We start from the raw sequence: 20,062 nt of genomic DNA on the forward strand, positions 1-20,062 counted from the left end.
AATCCCATCTCCATTAACCTTTGTATTGCTTCCAACGTTTTGTTGCCCTCAGTGCCAATTTGAAGAGAATAAAACATTTGGAATCTTACCAAACTTGAAAAAGAAGTTCATAATATCCTCCAGGAAACATTAACTCAGAGGCAGAAAACATCCTGTCGATATGAATCCTGGAAATCTCTTAAAATTAATCCCTATTTACCTTTTCACAATTCGGCAAGATTCCTTGAACAATGTGTTTTCATTTTAAATATTTACTTCTACTTTATAAAATACATATTTGCATATACTCTAAAAAAGCTTCTACAACTGCACTTGAAAACTGGAAAAACTGTTAAAAGTTAATTCTACTAATTTACTACTTGTTTTATAATGCATGTTCCCTTTCCCTGTCTCCCCGCACCTCTCAAGCATGCTCTCTCTCTCTCTTTCTCTCTCTCATGCACTCTCACTCTTTCTCTCTTTACAGACCAAACAAGTATTGCAGCTCTTTTGGTGATTGTTATAATTTCTGGAATGGTTCATAAATTTTCAAATTATTTTTAATTTGCAACATTTTTACCTTTTTTCTTTTTTTTTAAATCTTGAACCATTCCATATTATATCTTTATTGCAAAAGTCAACATGCTTCTTAGAAATTCAGATTGTAATCAGTAAAACAAACATTACATATATGAATTTAAATGTATAAACAGTTAGAAATTCAACAATATCTCCTATAATACTATTACACAAGTTCACAATTTTGTAAAAACTATAATACAGGCATACTATACATTGAGGAACCACTATTCCTTTTCACATGATTTTTTTTTTCTTTTCTTTAGTAACAATCCATGAGTGTGGATCTCTCTCACCTTAACTGGACATTTCAAATTTAGGAAATATTTTCACGGCTAAGAAGATCAAATCATAACATGAAGAAGTTGAAGTGACCCCTGGGTTTTATCATCGGCAGATAGTGTAGGTAAACAGCTTGGGGTAGTAATATTTCATTTTTTTAATTGACTAGAATGCTAATTAGGAAGAACCAAATATACTTCCGGGGTGGTAGACAGTTTCTTAAAAGCGAGAAAAGAATAAAACCGAGTTGATGTTCTTTGCCTGCTTTAAAAAGAAATTCTAAGACGTGAACAACAGGGTACAGGAAAAAAAAACTTAGCTTTGGCTTCTAAAATAACAAAATAAACATGAGCTCTAACAATTCCAATCACCTGCATTCTCTAGTATTTAGAGCCTGCTGCTGAACTCAGCTGAGGTTTGAAGCTCTTAGTTTAGACATCTCGAGTCTTCATAAAGTGTTGCCAGGATCCGTGACATGTGTTTATGGGAGGATTTTGTACTTTACTAAAGAAAAATGCTTATCTGACCTTCAATCTAACGCTCTCCTCTTCCTTTCCTTTGTCTCTCAAAAGAAACAAAAACCCACATTTGGATAGGTCCCTCAGCCCCTCACTCTCTGAACTAGAGGTCTAAAAAAAATCATATGAAAAGGAATCCCACTTCGTTGAACTGTCAGTCTACCAAAACTTCTCTTACAGCTCCATTCATTTACTGTAATTCAGTTTCCAAATACAAAAATACAACGATTCTTATTGAAATCTATACGCTGGTAGTTTTAGTACACAAAAAACCAAATTATTTACAAAATTATACATTTTAAGAAAAAACTTTGTACAAAAAATATATAAATCCTTTGTTCCCTCTATCGTTTTTAAACAGTCAGGACTCAAAACAATGGATCTTTCAAAATATATACTGACTGAGCCTCAGACGTAAAGAAAATGTTATTAGAGGTGATGGGAAAGGAGCAAGATTTGATTTTTCTAGGTGCACCATTCTAGTGCTTTTTCTTCCTTCAAAAATTCATTTTAGCCTCAGTGTTAGTTAGAAGCCAGCACTAACCTAGAAAGAGGAATTCTTAGTTCGAAAGGAAATAAAACGCAAATCGGGTTTCGCCTTAGCAAAGCGGTAAAGGAGAAAGGACCAACTAAATTTAGGATTTAACTTCACAAAGCTAAGTAAATCCAGACCTTTCGTGGTTTTACGTTTCTTGCTCGACTGTTCTATTTGTGACCCCAGAATTTCAAAAAACACGCACTTTGATGCATGTCAACACAAAGCATTCTCTGAAAATAAGTTTTAAAAATTTTCACGGCACACTTACGAAGGTGTGAAAATATGAATAAACGCGTGAACATACTTGAAATAGACGCTCTAGATCTACGCTAGTCATATTTCATTTCCTCAGTGGTTGGTACAGTGTATTGGTTTTCCTCTATTCTTCCACTCGGCACTCGGAACACAGGAACAGTAAATTTACAAATACGGTTACTTAGCGGATAGAGTCTACTGTATAAATTTACCTAACAGAGAAAACTGCTTATTGAACGGGACATTTAAGCTCACAGACAGCGAAAGCCACAAAGTTATGAATGGTTCTATGATCAAAACCCAACTATTACTTCCCATTTCTACTACCACATGTACTCCGTTTCCTACTGGCACTTCCCATCTCTGGCCCTCATTTCCCAGCCACAGTCTAAATTTAGGATGGTGGGGGTGGGCGGGGGCCTTTGAATCTCTCATGGAAGTTGCTGGTTACCCCAAACGGAACTGCACTTTAAAAATAACCTGCCCCAAACTGGAGCTAAATCCACCCCTCAGGAATTACTTCTCTGTTCTCCAAGTGCTGCTTAGTATTGCGTCTTTCATTAAGGGACTTGGCTTTTGTGGATGAAATTACTATCTTTGAATACTGTACAAGTTCGGCCTACTGATAAAGAGACCGGAGCTCAGCAGAAAGGAAAAGGAGTTGGAAAGCAAGCAAAACCGGTAGTTCAGTGTTTTCTATTTTGAGAACGTTAAAACCGAGCGATTTAACCAAGTTTTAAAAAAAAAAAAATTATATGCGAAATGACTGAATTGAGTCTGAACCTACAGATGTTCGGGAAAGAATGAACAGTGAAAGACTGGAAACATACTAATGACGCCATCATCAGTGTCACAAAGTGTTTGAGAAAAACATAGGATTTGGTGGAATTTACATGGAAAGAGTACTGTGGAGCATTATACATGTATTGTGCAATTTATGTGCATAGAAAAACCCTGAAAAAAATTCAGATTGATTTGTGTCAGGCTCCTCCTTGTTAAAAAAAAAAAAAAAAAAAACAAACCAAATTATAATTTGCTTTCAAGATGAATCTCGAAACGAAAAAAGGGGTTTCAGTCAAAAATATTTCCCACAGTGCGATCACCCCTTCATACTAAAACTCTGAATCTGAGAATTAGGAGATTCCAGACAACTGCGATATTTAATGTCATTTTATCAATAGTTTATAATATAAAATAAAACTTCAAACACCCTGTCATCTATATCACAATCCACAGTCAATAGCAACAAGAATAGATGGTGGGTGAAGAAGGCTCTAGAAAACACCCAGAACACGCCCGTGGTTCTTCAGAGCTGCATGAAAGTCACTAGGCCTTTGGCTACTTTAATATCACAGGTGGTTATGAGATGTGTTTCAACAGCAGCATGCTGTTTTGAAATCTGTGTGTTCTGAATAGAAAAGAAATATTTGGCTCATTGACTCCTTAAATAATTTTAAAAAGATGTTCTTCTAAACAATATCCTTAAAACTATACAGCTCCCATCAGATCTCATCTTCGCCAAGAACGAGACTCATATTCATCTTCGTCTTCATCGTCGTCATCGTGCAAAAACAAATCCGAGGTTTCGGTCTCCTAGGGAAGAGAAAGTACGATTTGCTATTAAAAAGTATTCATTCATTCGTATTTACTGAGCGCTTACTGTGTGCAGAGCACTGTACTAAGCGCTATTAAAAAGTACGACGGGATGCTGGCAACATAAGGCATGGAAAAGGGTGAGGGGCCCAAATCCCAGGGGGCTGGAAACAATAACAATGATGGAATTTGTCAATGATGGAATCTGTGTCAGACACTGTTCTGAGCACTGGGGTAGACACAAGTGAATCAGGTTGGACACAGTCCGTCCCAAGTGGGGCTCACAGTATTAATCCCCATTTTACAGTTGAGGTAAGTGAGGCATGGAGAAGAGAAGTGACTTGCCCAAGGTCACACAGCAGACAAGTGGTGGAGCCGGGATTAGAACCCAGGTTTTTCAGACTCCCAATCCTGTACTCTATCCACTAGGCTAACGCTGCTTCTCCCACGATGGGCCCTGATCTTGGGGGGACTGGGAGATGGTGCAAATGTCCAGTCAAGGTCCTAATCCCGGGACAGAGGCCAGCGAGTTCAGCCCTATTCAATCAATCAATCGTATTTATTGAGCGCTTACTGTGTTCAGAGCACTGTACTAAGTGCTTGGGAAGTACAAGTTGGCAACATATAGACACAGTCCCTACCCAACAGTGGGCTCACAGTCTAAAAGGGGGAGACGGAGAACAAAACCAAACATACTAACAAAATAAAATAGAATAGATATGTACAAGTAAAATAAATAAATAAATAAATAAACAAATAAATAAATAAATAATAGAGTAATAAATGTGTACAAACATATACACATATATACAGGTGCAATTATACAGGTCCTATTCGTGTCCAGAAGCCCAGCCCATCCCCACCCAGCCTGCCCTGAGCTTATCAAAGCCCAGTCTCGACCATGGGGGTCTACTCTAACCTGAAACACAGTGTCCCCCGAACCCCTCACTGCAACCATTTTATCTGTGTAAATGGAAGAAATTCCCACCACACGGACACTGAAAAATTAAATCAATGAATAAGACCTTTTTGTTTATGGTACCTGTTAATAATAATAATAATAATAATGGCATTTATTAAGCACTTACTATGTGCAAAGCACTATTCTAAGTGCTGGGGAGGTTACAAGGTGATCAGGTTGTCCCACGGGGGGCTCACAGTCTTAATCCCCATTTTACAGATGAGGTAACTGAGGCACAGAGAAGTTCAGTGACTTGCCCAAAGTCACACAGCTGACAATTGGCGGAGCCAATATTTGAACCCATGACCTCTGACTCCAAAGCCGGTGCTCTTTCCACTGAACCACGCTGCTTCTCTAGTTAAGAGCTATGTGCTAGGCATTGTACTGAGCGCTGGAGTATATACAAACTAAACAGGTTGGACATAGTCCCTTTCCCACATGGGGCTCATAGTCTTAATCCTCAATTTAAAGATCAGATAAGTGAGGCACAGAGAAGCTAAGTGATTTGCCCAAGGTCACACAGTAGCCAAGCAGAGGAGGTGGGATTAGAATCCAGGTCCTTCTGACTCGGTGCTCTATCCACTAGGCCACACTGCTTCTCAAAACTACTGATATTAACCAGGAAAAAAAACATACTAAAAAATGGTAGCTTTGGGTTAATGAGTTCACTGTTGCTATTAAAAGAAGGAAAACAAAGGATCTGTCCTTAATTTTCAAATGCTTGCTGGATTTCAGGGAAAAAACATGAAATTCATAGTCCATATTCTTGGCTAGGGGTGTCATCATTCTGTAGGGGCAAAAGAGCTCTGAACCATTCTGTACTGAAGCAGCGTATAGCAGGGAAGCAGCGTGGCTCAGTGGAAAGAGCATGGGCTTTGGAGTCAGAGGCCGTGGGTTCAAATCCTGGCTCTGCCGCTTGTCAGCTGTGTGACTTTGGGCAAGTCACTTCACTTCTCTGGGCCTCAGTTCCCTCATCTGGAAAATGGGGATGAAGACTGTGAGCCCCTCGTGGGACAACCTGATTACCTTGTATCTACCCCAGAGCTTAGAACAGTGCTTTGCACGTAGTAAGCGCTTAACAAATACCAACATTATTATTAGTATTATTATCATTACTGTTAACAAATCTGCACATTTCCCCTCCAACAGCTTCCAATTAGACAATCTTAGCTCTAGAGCAGAGAACAGTTAAGCTGGTAAGAGTAGAGCTTTGGGGGGGAGGGGGTGTCTACTTTCACTTCCAGGTTCATTTCTAATTTCAAATTTTAGAAACATTTATGAATCTAGAACAGGTCTATATCACTTCTAGAACGCATGGCACATCCTTACTTAACTTTTATAGGTAATAAACGTAGACTTTATTTTATGATTTGTTTTTGAAATGAATCCAGTATTTGGAAAAAAATGACTGAAGTCAATTTTACATGATTATAAGACATTCTGTTTCATTCCTATTCAGAACAGATGATCTTTGTTTTAAAGGATGGAAAAAAAGGGTTGGGGGGGCTAATTTTACCTCTTCTTTGACTTCCTCCTCCTCAGTTTCTGTGGATACAGATGGTACCTTAGGTTTATGCCATGATATCTGCAATCTACGGTCCTTGAATTTTGATCCTTGGTTAGCAGCCTAGAAGGTATTTTAGAAAAAAACATGTACACAGATGAATCCCTTATCCTTCAAAAACGAAACATGCCTTTAAGGGACAATGATTCAGATACATGACATTAATTGGCATTATTACCAAAAAAAAAAGATTTACATACAACCAAAACCCTGCTAAATCCAGAAAGGTGGATTGAAGTTAATCAGTCAAACTCAAGATTGATTTACAATTTGAAGACTTACCATTTTCCTCTTGATTAAATGTACAGTGCTCTTTCCTAAGTCATTTAAGTTAAATTTAAAAATGAGTAACCTCCACCTTAAAGTATTTTAGAGGGTGGCACACTGCAAGGGAAGGTCATATAAAGGGATTTATGTTCTTCATATTTTTTGCTGTAGCCATCAAAAGACGAAAGGTGACATCAACTGGGCTTCACCGCTCTAAACCATTGCTGACATACTATTTGTTGCTTGTTAAACACTCCTTATTTGCCAGGCACTATACTAAGTGCCAAGATGGATATAAGCTACTCAGGTTGGACACAGCCCACCTCCCACATGAGGCTCACAGTTTTAATCCCCATTTTACAGATAAGGGAACTAGGCACAGAGAAGTCAAGTGACCTGCCCAAGGTCACACAGCAGACAAGTGATGATCCAAGAAGAGCGCGGGAATTCCTGCAATGATCTTTCTGGTGGGAGAGGGGTCAAGCTTCTGTGATTTTTAGTCATGGCCTAGTGAGAAGCAGCATGGCCTAGTGGTAAGAACTCGGGTTTGGGAGTCAGAGGACATGGGTTCTAATCCTGGCTCTGCCACTTGTCTGCTGGGTGACCTTGGGCAAGCCACTTAACTTCTCTGTGTCTCCGTTACCTTATCTGTAAAAGGGGATTAAGACTGTGAGCCCCACGTGGGACAACCTGACTATCCTGTATCTTCCCCAGCACTTAGAACTGTACTTGGCACAAATCCTCTAATTATTATTATTAGTCAGATCTAGCTTCTTTCATTAATCGTGAGAGCCTCCTGCCTGAGAACAACGGGCAAGCCACAGACCCATCATTTCCCGTGTGCTCTGAGATGTGTGTGGAGGTCAAGAAGGGAACTCCCTGCTGGTGTAGACTGCACATCTTTCCGTTAATGGTCTGCGATGGACCTCATTTAGTGCTGCAGCACAGCATTTAGTGAGAAGCAGTATGGCCTAGTGGTAAGAGAACAGAACTGGGAGTTGGGAGGCCTGGGTTCAAATTCCTACTCGGCCAGTTGCATGCTGTGTGACCCTGAGCAAGTCACTTACCGTCTCTGGGCCTCAGTTTCCTCAACTTTAAAATGAGGAACCTTTAGACTCTGAGCCCCATGTGAGATAGGGATTGTGTCTGGTTCAATTTCACTAGATCTGCTTCAGGGCTCAGAGTAATATCTGGCACATAGTAAGCGCTTCAGAAATACCACAATTACTGTCATATTTTTTATGGTATTCAGTGTTTATTTTGTGCCAGGCACTGTAGTAAGCACTGGGGTACACACACGCTAATCAGGTTGAACACAGTTCATGGCCCAGAAAGGACACACAACTTTAATCCCCATTTTACAGATTAGAAAACTGAAGCTCGGAGAAGTTAGGTGACTTCCCCATGGTCACAAAGCAGAACACTGGCAGAGCTGGGATTAGGACCCAGATCCTTCTGACTCCGAGGCCCATCCTTTATCCACTAGGCCACGCCACTTCCCATTTTATAAATTCTTTCTTACTGGGTGTGCCAGAAAAATGGTTAACTCAAGAGCTGACACTCCAGTTGGAAGCGTCTTCACAAACAGCACAAACCACAGCATGATTTCCAACAGAACAGGGAAATGGCTATCCCTAAGTAAGCATAAAGAACTTGCCAGAGAAACCTTAATGCCCTGAAAAAGTCGGTTCTCTTGTAGTTCTATATGCCCTTGCAGCTGAAACCTTAGCATTTTTTTTCCCATTTAAGAGCGGATCTCAACAGTTTCTAGTCTGAATCTATATCCCAGGTCAGTCAGTCTGTACGTTGCATAGTATGCATCTCTACTACCTGCAAAGTTCACACCTACATCTCCATCCTTTCAAATCTTTAAAGTTGTAGTTTCTATAAATTCTCAGTGAGCTTCTGGTAAACAATCACCAGAAGTTGACAGAGTTCCTAGAAGCTACTGTTTCCCTAAAAAGTAAAATTTAAAAAAAGTTGAAATTTTTGACAATCACTCTAACAAATACCTAGAGAAACCAGCTCGTTTTGCAACATAAACACCTTTATTAAAAGCAAAATTAATAGGCATCTCATAGCCGTAGATGTCAGCCCCGTGGAGTAATGGGGGTGTTGACAACTCCTCCCCACCCTCCCGCAGCAGTTGAAGCTTGTCTCCCGGATTTGGCCATCCCAAGTCTCTGCTAAGACCCGAGAATTAATCATCGGAGCAGAAAGGATCCAAAATGGGGGCTTTCGGACCTTTTAGCTCTTTGAAGCCTTCCTCCTGCTCCCACTGACACCCCACTTAAAATCCCTGCCCCCTTCTTAGCCCCTTAATTCTCAAAGTGAAAGACTGATGCTTATTACTTGGAGTCTTCACCTCCCCCTTCTAGATCGTGCCTCACAGACAAGTTGCAGACTAAATTGCTTCGTCCAAAGAAGCTCTTCCAATTTTAATGGCTGGTTTAGTAACCAATGGTAAAATCAATAAGCAAATCACAGCTCTTCCATTACTAGAATTCCTTAAACCACTATTCATGTGATTGTCAAACCACAGTAAACTAGAGTTTAGACCATACCTCATCACTAAATTCAGGAAATGCGCTCCCTCATTAGTTGTCTCATAAAAATGTAGGTCAGATATATAAAGAGGATAATTACGTTCATGCCATACATTCCATGACCTTTTGGGAAATAATGAGGAGCCATTCTGGAAGCTAAAGGACGTTTTTCATCGTATGGAAGATGAGAACAGGTCAAGTCAACATGGAGAAGCAGTAAGAAAAGGCTGATTGCTATCTGAGAAGTCTGCGGTAATTACATCGGTGGTATTCAACTGGCTTTTATAAGGTTCTAGAATATCCAAAATGGAGGGTGGAGAAGAATTAGTGAAATCACCCAGGCAAGGAGAATTTTTTTATATTACAGCATATGGGCTAAATAGCTGCTATTCATAAAACTAAGCTATGTCAGAAAGTGGAAAAAAAAATCATGTTAACGGGACCTGATTTGAAAAAGGTCAGGCACAAATATTAATGCTCTTTTATATTACTCTGGAGTATATAAAAACCTTTCTAAAATATTTATTTCTGTGACAATAAAATATTTCCTTAAAAAGCTCCTCTTTAATATAACAGTTTTCTTAAATTTTCCTAGCCAAAGAATAATCTAGGTCACCCTAGGAAAACAAAGCTCTATTTTTCTACTTACATTTTCAGCTTCTGACCGAGACTTGAATGTTAAAACTACACTTAGAGGGGAGTCCTCTTCTTGCAGGTCTTCTATATCACCAAATTTCTACAAAACAAAAAGGTACAAGATGAAGAGCTAGCAATTTTGAGGGTTTAGTGTAGCTATAAGCAGAGGTAAATTACATTTGCTGCATGGGGTACAAATGCCAACGGCACCTTCAAATTTGAATGAAAACTAAAAACCAAAACAAAAACTTTTGAAATGGCAAATACTCCATCAGATACAAATAATTCTTCCAACACCTTCACACAGTTTTGGAATTATGTGTTTTTTCCTCTCCAGTCTAGATGGCTAATTTAAGATAAGCCACGGATACTGCAGAATTAGTGTGGCAGCAGCTACAACCTCAGGATTATTTTTAAAATATCAAAGCCAAATTACTTTCCAGGTTCACGTTTATACTTTATAGAACTAAGTGCTATTACAACTTTCAAATAACCTTCAGGATCTGGGAGCAGGAACCTCAAGTACTGCTCTGATAATATTTTATCTACCCTAGAGCCTGGCACATAGTAAGTGCTTAAGAAATAGCATTAATTACTAGCACAAGAACCTGATTTTAGGCTTATGTCAAAACTACATCTGTAAAAGTTCTTGGTTTCCCTTTTCTGTCAACCTTGTTTTATTATTCCTAATTACTAATTCCCAAGTTGAATTCACGTGCACAAACTTGAACTATAATTATATTTACGCACATACTCTAAATGTCACTTGGTGTTTCAAAACCAAATGAGGGTGGGAAGAACGAGGATACTTTTATGATGTAAAAATAGAAAACACTCATATAGTCTTTAATTGTTCTCTGGATTCAGTGTAGACTGCAAACAAGTTTCCCTATCTGCTGCATGGAGCTTTGTGCCATGAATGCTGGGGAAATTGGTGAAAATTCTGCTATGCACAGCAAAGCATTACTTTTGCAGAACAAGTTGACACATCCTTTACCTGGACCCCAAACTTATTCAGCAAACTGTGGCTGAATACTTAAATATCATTTCGAATGTGAACTTTAAAGGTGAATATCCTTCATTTTACCAACAAAACATTATGATAGGGTCATAATTCTTCTCCTTTTCTCTCAAGGGGCTGTAGGAAGCAAGATGGCTGAATGTATAGCAGCAGAAAAAGAGCAGAGGAACAGCAAAAACGGAGTTTACGGTCCAGAGAGGAGCTTACAGCTTTCATCATGTTCTCTCCAGGCAGGTGTACACTGCTGAAAGAACGCTCCTTTATTTCTGAATTGTGTTCTATCCCCAACAAACAGCGAAACACCTACGGGAGACCCGGCTACAATTCCTTAGGTACAATTTGAGATTTTAACCCTGCAAGTCATTTTGTTCCCTTCGTACTTAATGGCTATATTTTACCTTGCTGCACAGATTAAATAAAGACTGTTTCGTCTAATATAACACGCAACTAAATGCTCACTGGAAGAGCTTATCATCACCAGTGAATTTACGGTATTTCAAGGAATCATCTCCTGTTCTACCTGTACGCCACAAAATGTCGAATGGAATGGGTATCTGCACTTTTCAAGTCATTTTGTTGCCACAGAAAGGTCTGATGGAATGCGGATTCCAGCTGCTACTCATCAAAAACAAGAAACTCACTGAGAAGTGCTGTAGCAATTCATCTTTCTCCTCCTCGATGAAGCCTGCGATAGTCAATGCTTTGGGGCGATGATCCACCACCATGTGGTTCAGTGAACCCCTCCCTCTTGCTCCGCGACCTCGGCCGCGTCCTCTGCCTTGAGAAGACGTGGTCTTTCCTCGTCCTATGGGTAAGATGCCTAAACGGGCAGCCTGTTTCCAAATGAAGAAGAAGTGCAGTGTTGTCATTATCTATTAGAAGAACAGAAAAACTCCACCTACAAGAGAAACGGGCCATTCTTCCCTAATCTCACCTCAACTTGCAATTGATTGAGTTTTTTCCTTAATTCTGTTGTATCTTCTCCAGAAGAGAGTCTCTTGTGGAAGTCCATTTCTGCATCTAAGAGCTCCTTCTGTGCCTTCAGAAAAATAAATACTTCGAGTCAAAACTAACCAAAAAACACCAACTTGGGTTGTTCTATGCATGGAGAAGTGACTTTTGAAAATTATCCACAAAGTTAGTGTAGCAGGGAAAATGATCATTACGTGCTATCCACTCTATGACTGATTTATTAAATATGGTCTTTTGGAAAAATCACCTACTGTAATGGATAAGAGAAGAAGCTGTTAGTTGTACAGGTAAATCTCTTAAAGAATCACTGTAATTGCAAGACTGAGGATAAACAAGCAATAGTACTTTGTAAATGATATCACAATAAACTGAAAAAAATACCAGTACAATGAATCCCCTTGCTGGTTCATTCCTGCTCCACGGGGTCATTTTTTTATTTCATTTTAAGCAAGTGCCAAACACTGTACTAAGAAATGGGGTAGATACAAGATAATCAGGTTGGACATAGTCCCTGTCCCCCCGTGGGGCTCACAACTTAAGTCGGAGGGAGGAGGATTTAATTCCAATTTTACAGTTGAGGTAACTGAGGCACAGGGAAGTTAAGTGATTTGCCCAAGGTCACACACCAGGGAAGTGGTGGAGGTGGGATTAGAAGCCAGGTCCTCTCACTCCCGGGCCTGGGCTCTTCCCACTAGTCACTCTGCTTCCCCAAAGAGCTGGGGTCAGGACAGTTTGCTCAGCATCCTCCAAAACTGGCTGCCGCAACAGGAGGGCGAGGAGGGCAAGAAGAACCGAATAAACAAAGTAGATGGTAGGATTCAGTACAACTAAGAGGCTTCCAAATTTCCAAAACAAGGCACTTCCAAATCATCAACAGATAATAGAGAAGCAGTGTGGCTCAGTGGAAAGAGCCCGGGCTTTGGAGTCAGAGGTCAGGGGTTAGAATCCCGGCTCCGCCAGCTGTCAGCTGGGTGGCTTTGGGCGAGTCACTTCACTTCTCTGGACCTCAGTTACCTCATCTGGAAAATGGGGATTAAAATTGTGTGAACCCCCCGTGCGACAACCTGATCACCTTGTGGCCTCCCCAGCACTTAGAACAGTGCTTTGCACATAGTAAGCGCTTTTCCCTCATCTGTAAAATGGGGATTAAGACTGTGAGCCCCCCGTGGGACAACCTGATCACCTTGTAACCTCCCCAGTGCTTAGAACAGTGCTTTGCACATAGTAAGCGCTTAATAAATGCCATTATTATTAATAATGATGGCATTTGTTAAGCGCTTACTATGTCTAGCTCTCCTGCTCCCTTCAAAGCCCTACTGAGAGCTCACCTCCTCCAGGAGGCCTTTCCAGACTGAGCCCCCTCCTTCCTCTCTTCCCCCTCCCCATCCCCCCTGCCTTACCTCCTTCCCCTCCCCACAGCACCTATATATACGTATATATGCTTGTACATACTTATTACTCTATTTATTTTACTTGTACATATTTATTCTATTTATTTTATTTTGCTAATATGTTTTGTTTTGTTGTCTGTCTCCCCCTTCTAGACTGTGAGCCCACTGTTGGGTAGGGACCGTCTCTAGATGTTGCCAACTTGTACTTCCCAAGCGCTTGGTACAGTGCTCTGCACACAGTAAGCGCTCAATAAATACGATTGAATGAATGAATGAAAGATCATACAGAGCAGAGGGGTCCCTGCTTTAGGAAGCACTATAAAGAGAGGTACCTGGCAATGAAGAGATGAGGCTGGGGAATCAGGAAAGAGAAGAGAGACATGCAGATGACACGTGAATGTGACACATCAAGTGTAAGCCCACTGTTGGGTAGGGACTGTGTCTATATGCTGCCAACTTGTACTTCCCAAGTGCTTAGTACAGTGCTCTGCACACAGTAAGCGCTCAATACGATTGATTGATTGATTGATTGAAAGATCCACACTGAGAGAGGAATGGGGTTGTAAAGGAAGGCAACTGGGCTGAAAGGATCAAGGGATCAGGATCAGGGAGCAACATGGCTTAGCTGAAATACCACAGGCCTAGGAGTCAGAGGGCCTGAATTCTAATGCTGGCTCTGCCACTTGCCTGCTGAGTGACCTTGGGCAAGTCACAACTTCTCTGGGCCTCAGTTTCCTCACCTGTAAAATGGGGAGTCAACACCTGTTCTCCCTTCCACTTAGACCGTGAGCCCATTGTGGGACAGGGTCTGTGTGCAACCTGATTATCTTGTACCTAACCCTATGCATAGAATAGTGCTTGGCAATTAGTAAGCGCCTAAATACGATCGTCATCAGTATTATTTGTAGACGTATTTTCAAGAAATATTATCGCGAAGCAGTGTGGTTTAGTGGCAAGAGCCTGGGTTTGGGAGTCAGAGGTAGCGGGTTCTAATCCCAGCTCCGCCACTTGTCAGCTGTGTGACTTTGGGCAAGTCACTTAACTTCTCTGGGCCTCAGTTACCTCATCTTGAAAATGGGGATTAAATGTGTAAGCCCCGCATGTGACAACCTGATGACCTTGTATCTACCCCAGTGCTTAGACCAGTGCTTGACACATAGTAAGCGCTTAACAAATACCATTATTATTATTATTATTATTATTATTATTATTATTATTATTATTATTATTATTATCAAGAAGACAGAAGATATCTAAATGGGGCTGAAGCTTAGAAAACACTGCACAAGAAAAGCCTGTGGTGAAGTTCTCTGTAATGGGATTTCGCTGGTGTCCATAGCTGCCCACCACTTAGGGACCATGGGAGTGATTGCTCCTACAGTTTGTTTGTTTTTTCATATATTCCCAGACTTGCGCATCCCAAGTCCCTGAAAAAATCCAAGAGTTTCCACTCGGAGCAGAAAAGACCCAAAATAGAGGCTTTCTGGACTGCTAGCTCCTTGAAGCCTGTCCCCTCCCAGCCCCATTCCCATAAAAATCCATTCACCCTTGCCATGCACAGTCATGAAAAGTTGGCAACGCTGCCTGTGTCTTAAGGGAAATTGCTCAGCAGTGCCAACTGTATGAGGTACCACCGCTCCATCATGGAATAGCATTATTTGAAGGTAATCTGATCTCACCATAATTATTAATTATTATTATTACTAAAATGCAATCTTGACAATTTTACTTTCCTAAGCAGCGTGGCTTAGTAGAAAGAGCATGGGCTTGGGAGTCGGAGGACGTGGGTTCTAATCCTGGCTCCACCACCTGCCTGCTGTGTGACCTTGGGCAAGCCATTTAACTTCTCTGTGCCTCAGTCACCTCATCTGTAAAATGAGGATTAAAAATGGGAGCCCCATGTGGGACAACCTGATTACCCTGTACCCACCCCAGTGATTAGAAGAGTGCTTGGCACATAGCAAGCACTTTACAAATGCCATCATTATTATGAAATCAGAATTGCCAATACCTTTCCCGGAAAAAAAAAATCTTTCTCCTCTTCCTCTCCTCTCGTTTTTCACTGAAGAACCCTAATGCACTCAGATAGTTAACTTCTAAACAGCTCTTAACATAGGAGGACATCGATTATTCATTCTAGTAGAGGGTAAGTGGGGCTCCTTCAATAACTGGAAGCTCCACATGATTTCCATCCGCCTGACATGCTGGCTGTGCTTACGGTGATATCTTTCTATTTGCTCTCCCCTTTCCTAAGGCAAACTTCCAGTTTGGGTCACGGTGAAGTGCTTCACTCTTCGAGAGAAGCTTGGGAGAGAAGACCAGATTTCAGTGTCCACCTCTTCTCTTCCTCCTCAGAAGGCAGCCACCGGCTGCTCTCTCCCCAGCCTTCTCTCTCCTGAGTCCATGACATTTCTACTGCACTTATTTTCTGATTGGTCTCTGCTCTTCTGTAGGGAAACTCCTGTCAATTCTGGTTCAATATTTTAACTAGGTTTTTCCCTTGCAAAGTAAAGAGGAGAATGAGGCAGTGTGTGTGTGCACTTATTCTTCGACTGGCTCACCATGCTACACTTTTGCTTACTGTTGTTACCTGTGATTATATTTTTGGAATATTTCACATGGTGCTTTCAGTTTGAGCAAAACACCAGAAAACTCTCAACAACAAAAAATATCGTTTCCTATTCAAAGAAATCCACCTTCAATTGATACAAAGGGTAAATATCCCTTTCTTATTTTGTTATACACAAGAGCAAATCACTGCAAATAACATATAAGCATGCAAAAGTGTGCACCTCTGTCTTAGACTTCACTTTTGATGGGGCAGAGGCTGTAGATGATGTTTTTAATTCATCCTTCAGCTGTGAAATCTTCTCCCCTAGTTCCTTCAAAGTCTTCATTATGTTTGCCCTTTCTTCCGGTTTCATGTTCTTGTTTTTCTCCAGCTTGGATATTAGCATCTACAAAAGTAAATTAAATATGTTTTAAAAACATATTATTCATATTCACAGTAATCTAACGGCATAAAGCCTAATTAACTTGTATCTACTCCAGCGCTTAGAACAGTGTTTAACAAATAGTAAGCACTTATGTACCATTAAAACAAGGATTAAGCTAGTCAGATGGCTTTAAAAAAAATCACAGAATATCAATCCAAAGCAGCTTTACATTGAACATTTATCTTACCTTTTGGCATTCAATTTGTTTTTCTAACATTTCCTGTCTCTTTTTCCTCATATCTTGTTGTAGCTTCATAGCCTCCTGTGCAAATAAATGGAAATAATCTTGACAATGCGGGAAAATATCTGCAGTCAAAACTAAAATGGAATCTGATTTCTGAATACGTTATTTAGAACATTCCGATCTAAAGAGGGCTTTCCTTCACATCACATTTCTGTCCAGTGGATCTTTGATCTAATCAAAATACAACTTTAAGCTTCCATTCTACTTCACCTGAAATCAAATCTCCAAAAAGTAGCCTTCACTGGGCACAAAGTCCTTTTCTGATTAACTCTTTAACATCTAACCTTTTAATGAAGTCATTTTTTCAAACTGAATTCCAAACTTTAACTATCTTCTATTCTCTTATTCTCAGTAATTCTGAAAGGCTTTGTAGCCTTCAACAAGAATGATTTCCATTTAACGGTGAATGAGCAAATCTTATTTCAAAATTTCAAAATGTCGTTGATGTCACAAAGTTGGAATCACTCATTTCCCTTAAAACTCAATAAAGTGAAATTCCTCACTTTTGAAGTGCTGATCAAAAAAAAAAGTTTACCTGTTTCTTTTTGAGAGCTTCATGTACATCATGGGATTTGGTTCCTGCACCAGATTTTGAAGTTGTCTTCAAGTTTGTGGAGCTATATACCATTTTTGTATGACCCAAAGTGGAAAATGTCTAAAACGCAGAAATATGGCAAAGTGAATTCTGGGGGTTAGCTTAGAAACAGTTCCTTAAAAGTATAGCGGACATTTCTAAATCATTTTGCTTTTACTTGGCAGTTGTGTGCCTTGTAAGAAGTTTCATATGTTGTAAAGGAGCCAATAGTATTCACAGAAGGAACTTACGAATTAATATACTTTGATTCAGAAAGAAATAACTATTAATAAGTACATGTACATATATACGCGCACTATATAAATTTATTGCCTCATTCTTTTAATAAGCCATTTACATGTTTTGACAATTATCATCTGTGCTCCAACTAGCTGTTAGCATATAATCAGCTATGGCATTTATTAAGCATCTATTAGGTGCCAAGCACTGGAATAGGTACAGGATAATTACATCGGACATGATCCCTGTCCCAGGTGAACCTCACACTCTAAACTGCAAAAAGAGCAGGTACCTTCCCCATTTTCTAGGCATGCAAACAGAGGTCCAGGTGGGTTAGGTGACTTCTATTCCCCTATTTTCCATCTACACCCACTCCCTTGGAGAATCTATTCACTCCCATGATTTCAACTACCACCTCTACGCGGATGATACTCAAATCTACATTTCCAGCCCTGACCTCAAATTGAGATTTTAACAACAGTTTAAAAAAAAACCCCTGCCAGATATCTATGTTGTTAAAAAGCATGTTCTTAAAAAACAGATACCTATGTTCCGAAAAAATCCAAACATGAGGAATTTTCTGGCTTCCAAGCTATTCAAAATGTTCAAATTGGGCATTTTCCTAAGCTGTGTCAAAACTGGTAATACTGTTACTTGACATGAGAGGACTGAGAAACACTGCCAAGTACCCCACCTATTTTATGGCCAGGCTCCCTAAAGCCCCAAACTGTAGATAATCATCTGAAAATTGCCCTTCGGATAGCAAATCGACCAATAAATCATATTTGTTGAGTGCGTACTCTGTGCAGAGCACTATACTAAGCTCTTGCAGAGTAATAATAACGATGGCATTTGTTAAGCGCTTACTATGTACAAAGCAGTATTTTAAGCACTGGGGAGGTTACAAGGTGATCAGGTTGTCCCATGGGAGGCTCATAGTCTTCATCCTCATTTTACAGATGAGGTAACAGGCACAGAGAAGTGAAGTGACTTGCCCGAAGTCACACAGCTGACAACTGGCGGAGCCAGGATTCGAACCCATGACCTCTGACTCCAAAGCCCGGGCTCTTTCCACTGAGCCATGCTGCTTCTCTCAGAGTACCATCTAAGAAAGTTAATAATAATAATTATGGTATTTGTTAAGCGATTACTATGTGCCAAGCACTGCACGTAGTACAGAACTGTGGGACACAGTTCCTGTCCCACATGAACCCCCATTTTACAGAAGAGGTAACTGAGGCACCGAGAAGTAAAGTGACTTGCCCAAGGTCACACAGCAGACATGTGGTGAAGCCGGATTTAGAACCCAAGACCTTCTGACTTTCAAGCCCGTGCTCTATCCATTATGCCACGCTGCTTCTCCGGTTCTCTACCCCAAGGACGGAGCCTGTTCATTAACCCCTCGTCCTGTTACCCTGGATCATCATTCGATGCGCCTGCGGATCAGGGAATCCCTACCTGGGAATCATCTCCGGCACTTCCAGACTGGTTCAGCAAATGTGTCCCGTCCCCCTGGTTTCCGCTTGCTGGCCCCAGGCGATGTTTAATGGGAACTTTATTGAGAACATAGGTCGCCGGTCCCTGGGGTTTGGCCATCACCTGCGTTTTCCGAAACAAACACGCCGTTTTCTAAGGGCCGGCATTCGCCGAGGTGGACAGCCCTTCCCGCCCCTACTCCGCGGGGTTCATTCATTCATTCAATCGTATTTATTGAGCGCTTACTGTGTGCAGAGCACTGTACTAAGCGCTTGCGAAGTACAAGTTGGCAACATATAGAGATGGTCCCTACCCAACAACTGGCTCACAGTCTAGAAGGGGGAGACACACAAAATAAAGCATGTGGACAGATGTCAAGTCATCAGAATAGAAATAAAGCTAGAAGCACATCATTAAGAAAATAAACAGAATAGTAAATATGTACAAGTAAAATAAATAGAGTGATAAATCTGTACAAACATATATACAGGTGCTGTCGGGAGGGGAAGGAGGTAAGGCGGGAGAGACGGGGAGAGGGAGAGGAAAAGGGGGGCTCAGTCTGGGAAGGCCTCCTGGAGGAGGTAAGCTCTCAGTAGGGCTTTGAAGAGAGGAAGAGAGCTAGCTTGGTGGATGTGCGGAGGGAGGGCATTCCGGGCCAGGGGGAGGACGTGAGCCGGGGGTCGACGGCAGGACAAGCGAGAACGAGGTACAGGAAGAAGGTTGGCGGCAGAGGAGCGGAGGGTGTGGACTGGGCTGAAGAAGGAGAGAAGGGAGGTGAGGTAGGAGGGGCGAGGGGATGGACAGCCTTGAAGCTGAGAGTGAGGAGTTTTTTCTTGATGCATAGGTTGACTGGCAGCCACTGGAGATTTTTGAGGAGGGGAGTACCATGCCCAGAGCATTTCTGTACAAGGATGATCCGGGCAGCAGCGTGAAGTATAGACTGAAGTGGGGAGAGACAGGAGGATGGGAGATCAGAGAGGATGGGAGATGGAAGAGAGCGCCGGTACCTTGGGGACGCCTCCATGCGCCGCTGACGGGGGCGACGGAGACGCGAGGGCTTGCTGCGGATGGAGGTGCTGCTGGGGCAGGTGAGGGAGAGACGGCGACTGCTGTTGCTGATGGAGAAGAAGCTGCTGGGACGCGAGCGGCAGCGACTGCTGCTCGCTGCTGTCTCGGTGCCACAGCACTCTGATAAACCGGTTATTTAAAACGGCCTCTGTGCTTGAAATGGCTTTCCGGGCTTCGTCGTTTGTGAGGTACTGAATGAGAGCCGCTTCAGGATCACCTTTGAAAGCAACCTGGAGGGCCGGGGGAGAAACGCAGATTATAGATGGAGGAAGAAACGAAAAGGGAACGAAAAGAAACGAAAAGGCTTGGTGGAGGGAAAGTCAGACGCTCCTCGGCCACCGGCTCGCTGGGGTGGCCGTTGT

The 20,062-nt window shown here is 41.5% G+C and overlaps 1 protein-coding gene across 4 annotated transcripts in view; it reads right to left on the reverse strand.

Moving 5' to 3' along the window:
- Window positions 1–2,892: 2,892 nt before the first annotated feature.
- Window positions 2,893–20,062, reverse strand: part of RBM27 (RNA binding motif protein 27) — an 80,097-nt gene continuing 62,927 nt past the window's right edge. For all 4 annotated transcript variants that reach the window (XM_038772149.1, XM_038772147.1, XM_038772148.1 and 1 more), the window contains 10 exons: window positions 19,640–19,930; window positions 18,615–18,755; window positions 16,878–16,997; window positions 16,286–16,360; window positions 15,895–16,059; window positions 11,674–11,778; window positions 11,381–11,572; window positions 9,732–9,818; window positions 6,222–6,332; window positions 2,893–3,744 (listed from right to left, as the gene is read on the reverse strand). In XM_038772149.1, the coding sequence (XP_038628077.1) occupies window positions 3,661–3,744; window positions 6,222–6,332; window positions 9,732–9,818; window positions 11,381–11,572; window positions 11,674–11,778; window positions 15,895–16,059; window positions 16,286–16,360; window positions 16,878–16,997; window positions 18,615–18,755; window positions 19,640–19,930 (1,371 nt within the window). In that variant the 3' untranslated portion in view covers window positions 2,893–3,660. The remainder of the gene's footprint in view (window positions 3,745–6,221; window positions 6,333–9,731; window positions 9,819–11,380; window positions 11,573–11,673; window positions 11,779–15,894; window positions 16,060–16,285; window positions 16,361–16,877; window positions 16,998–18,614; window positions 18,756–19,639; window positions 19,931–20,062) is intronic.

The sequence above is a fragment of the Tachyglossus aculeatus genome, chromosome X1, assembly GCF_015852505.1.
Source record: "Tachyglossus aculeatus isolate mTacAcu1 chromosome X1, mTacAcu1.pri, whole genome shotgun sequence".
NCBI classification, from domain to species: domain Eukaryota; kingdom Metazoa; phylum Chordata; class Mammalia; order Monotremata; family Tachyglossidae; genus Tachyglossus; species Tachyglossus aculeatus.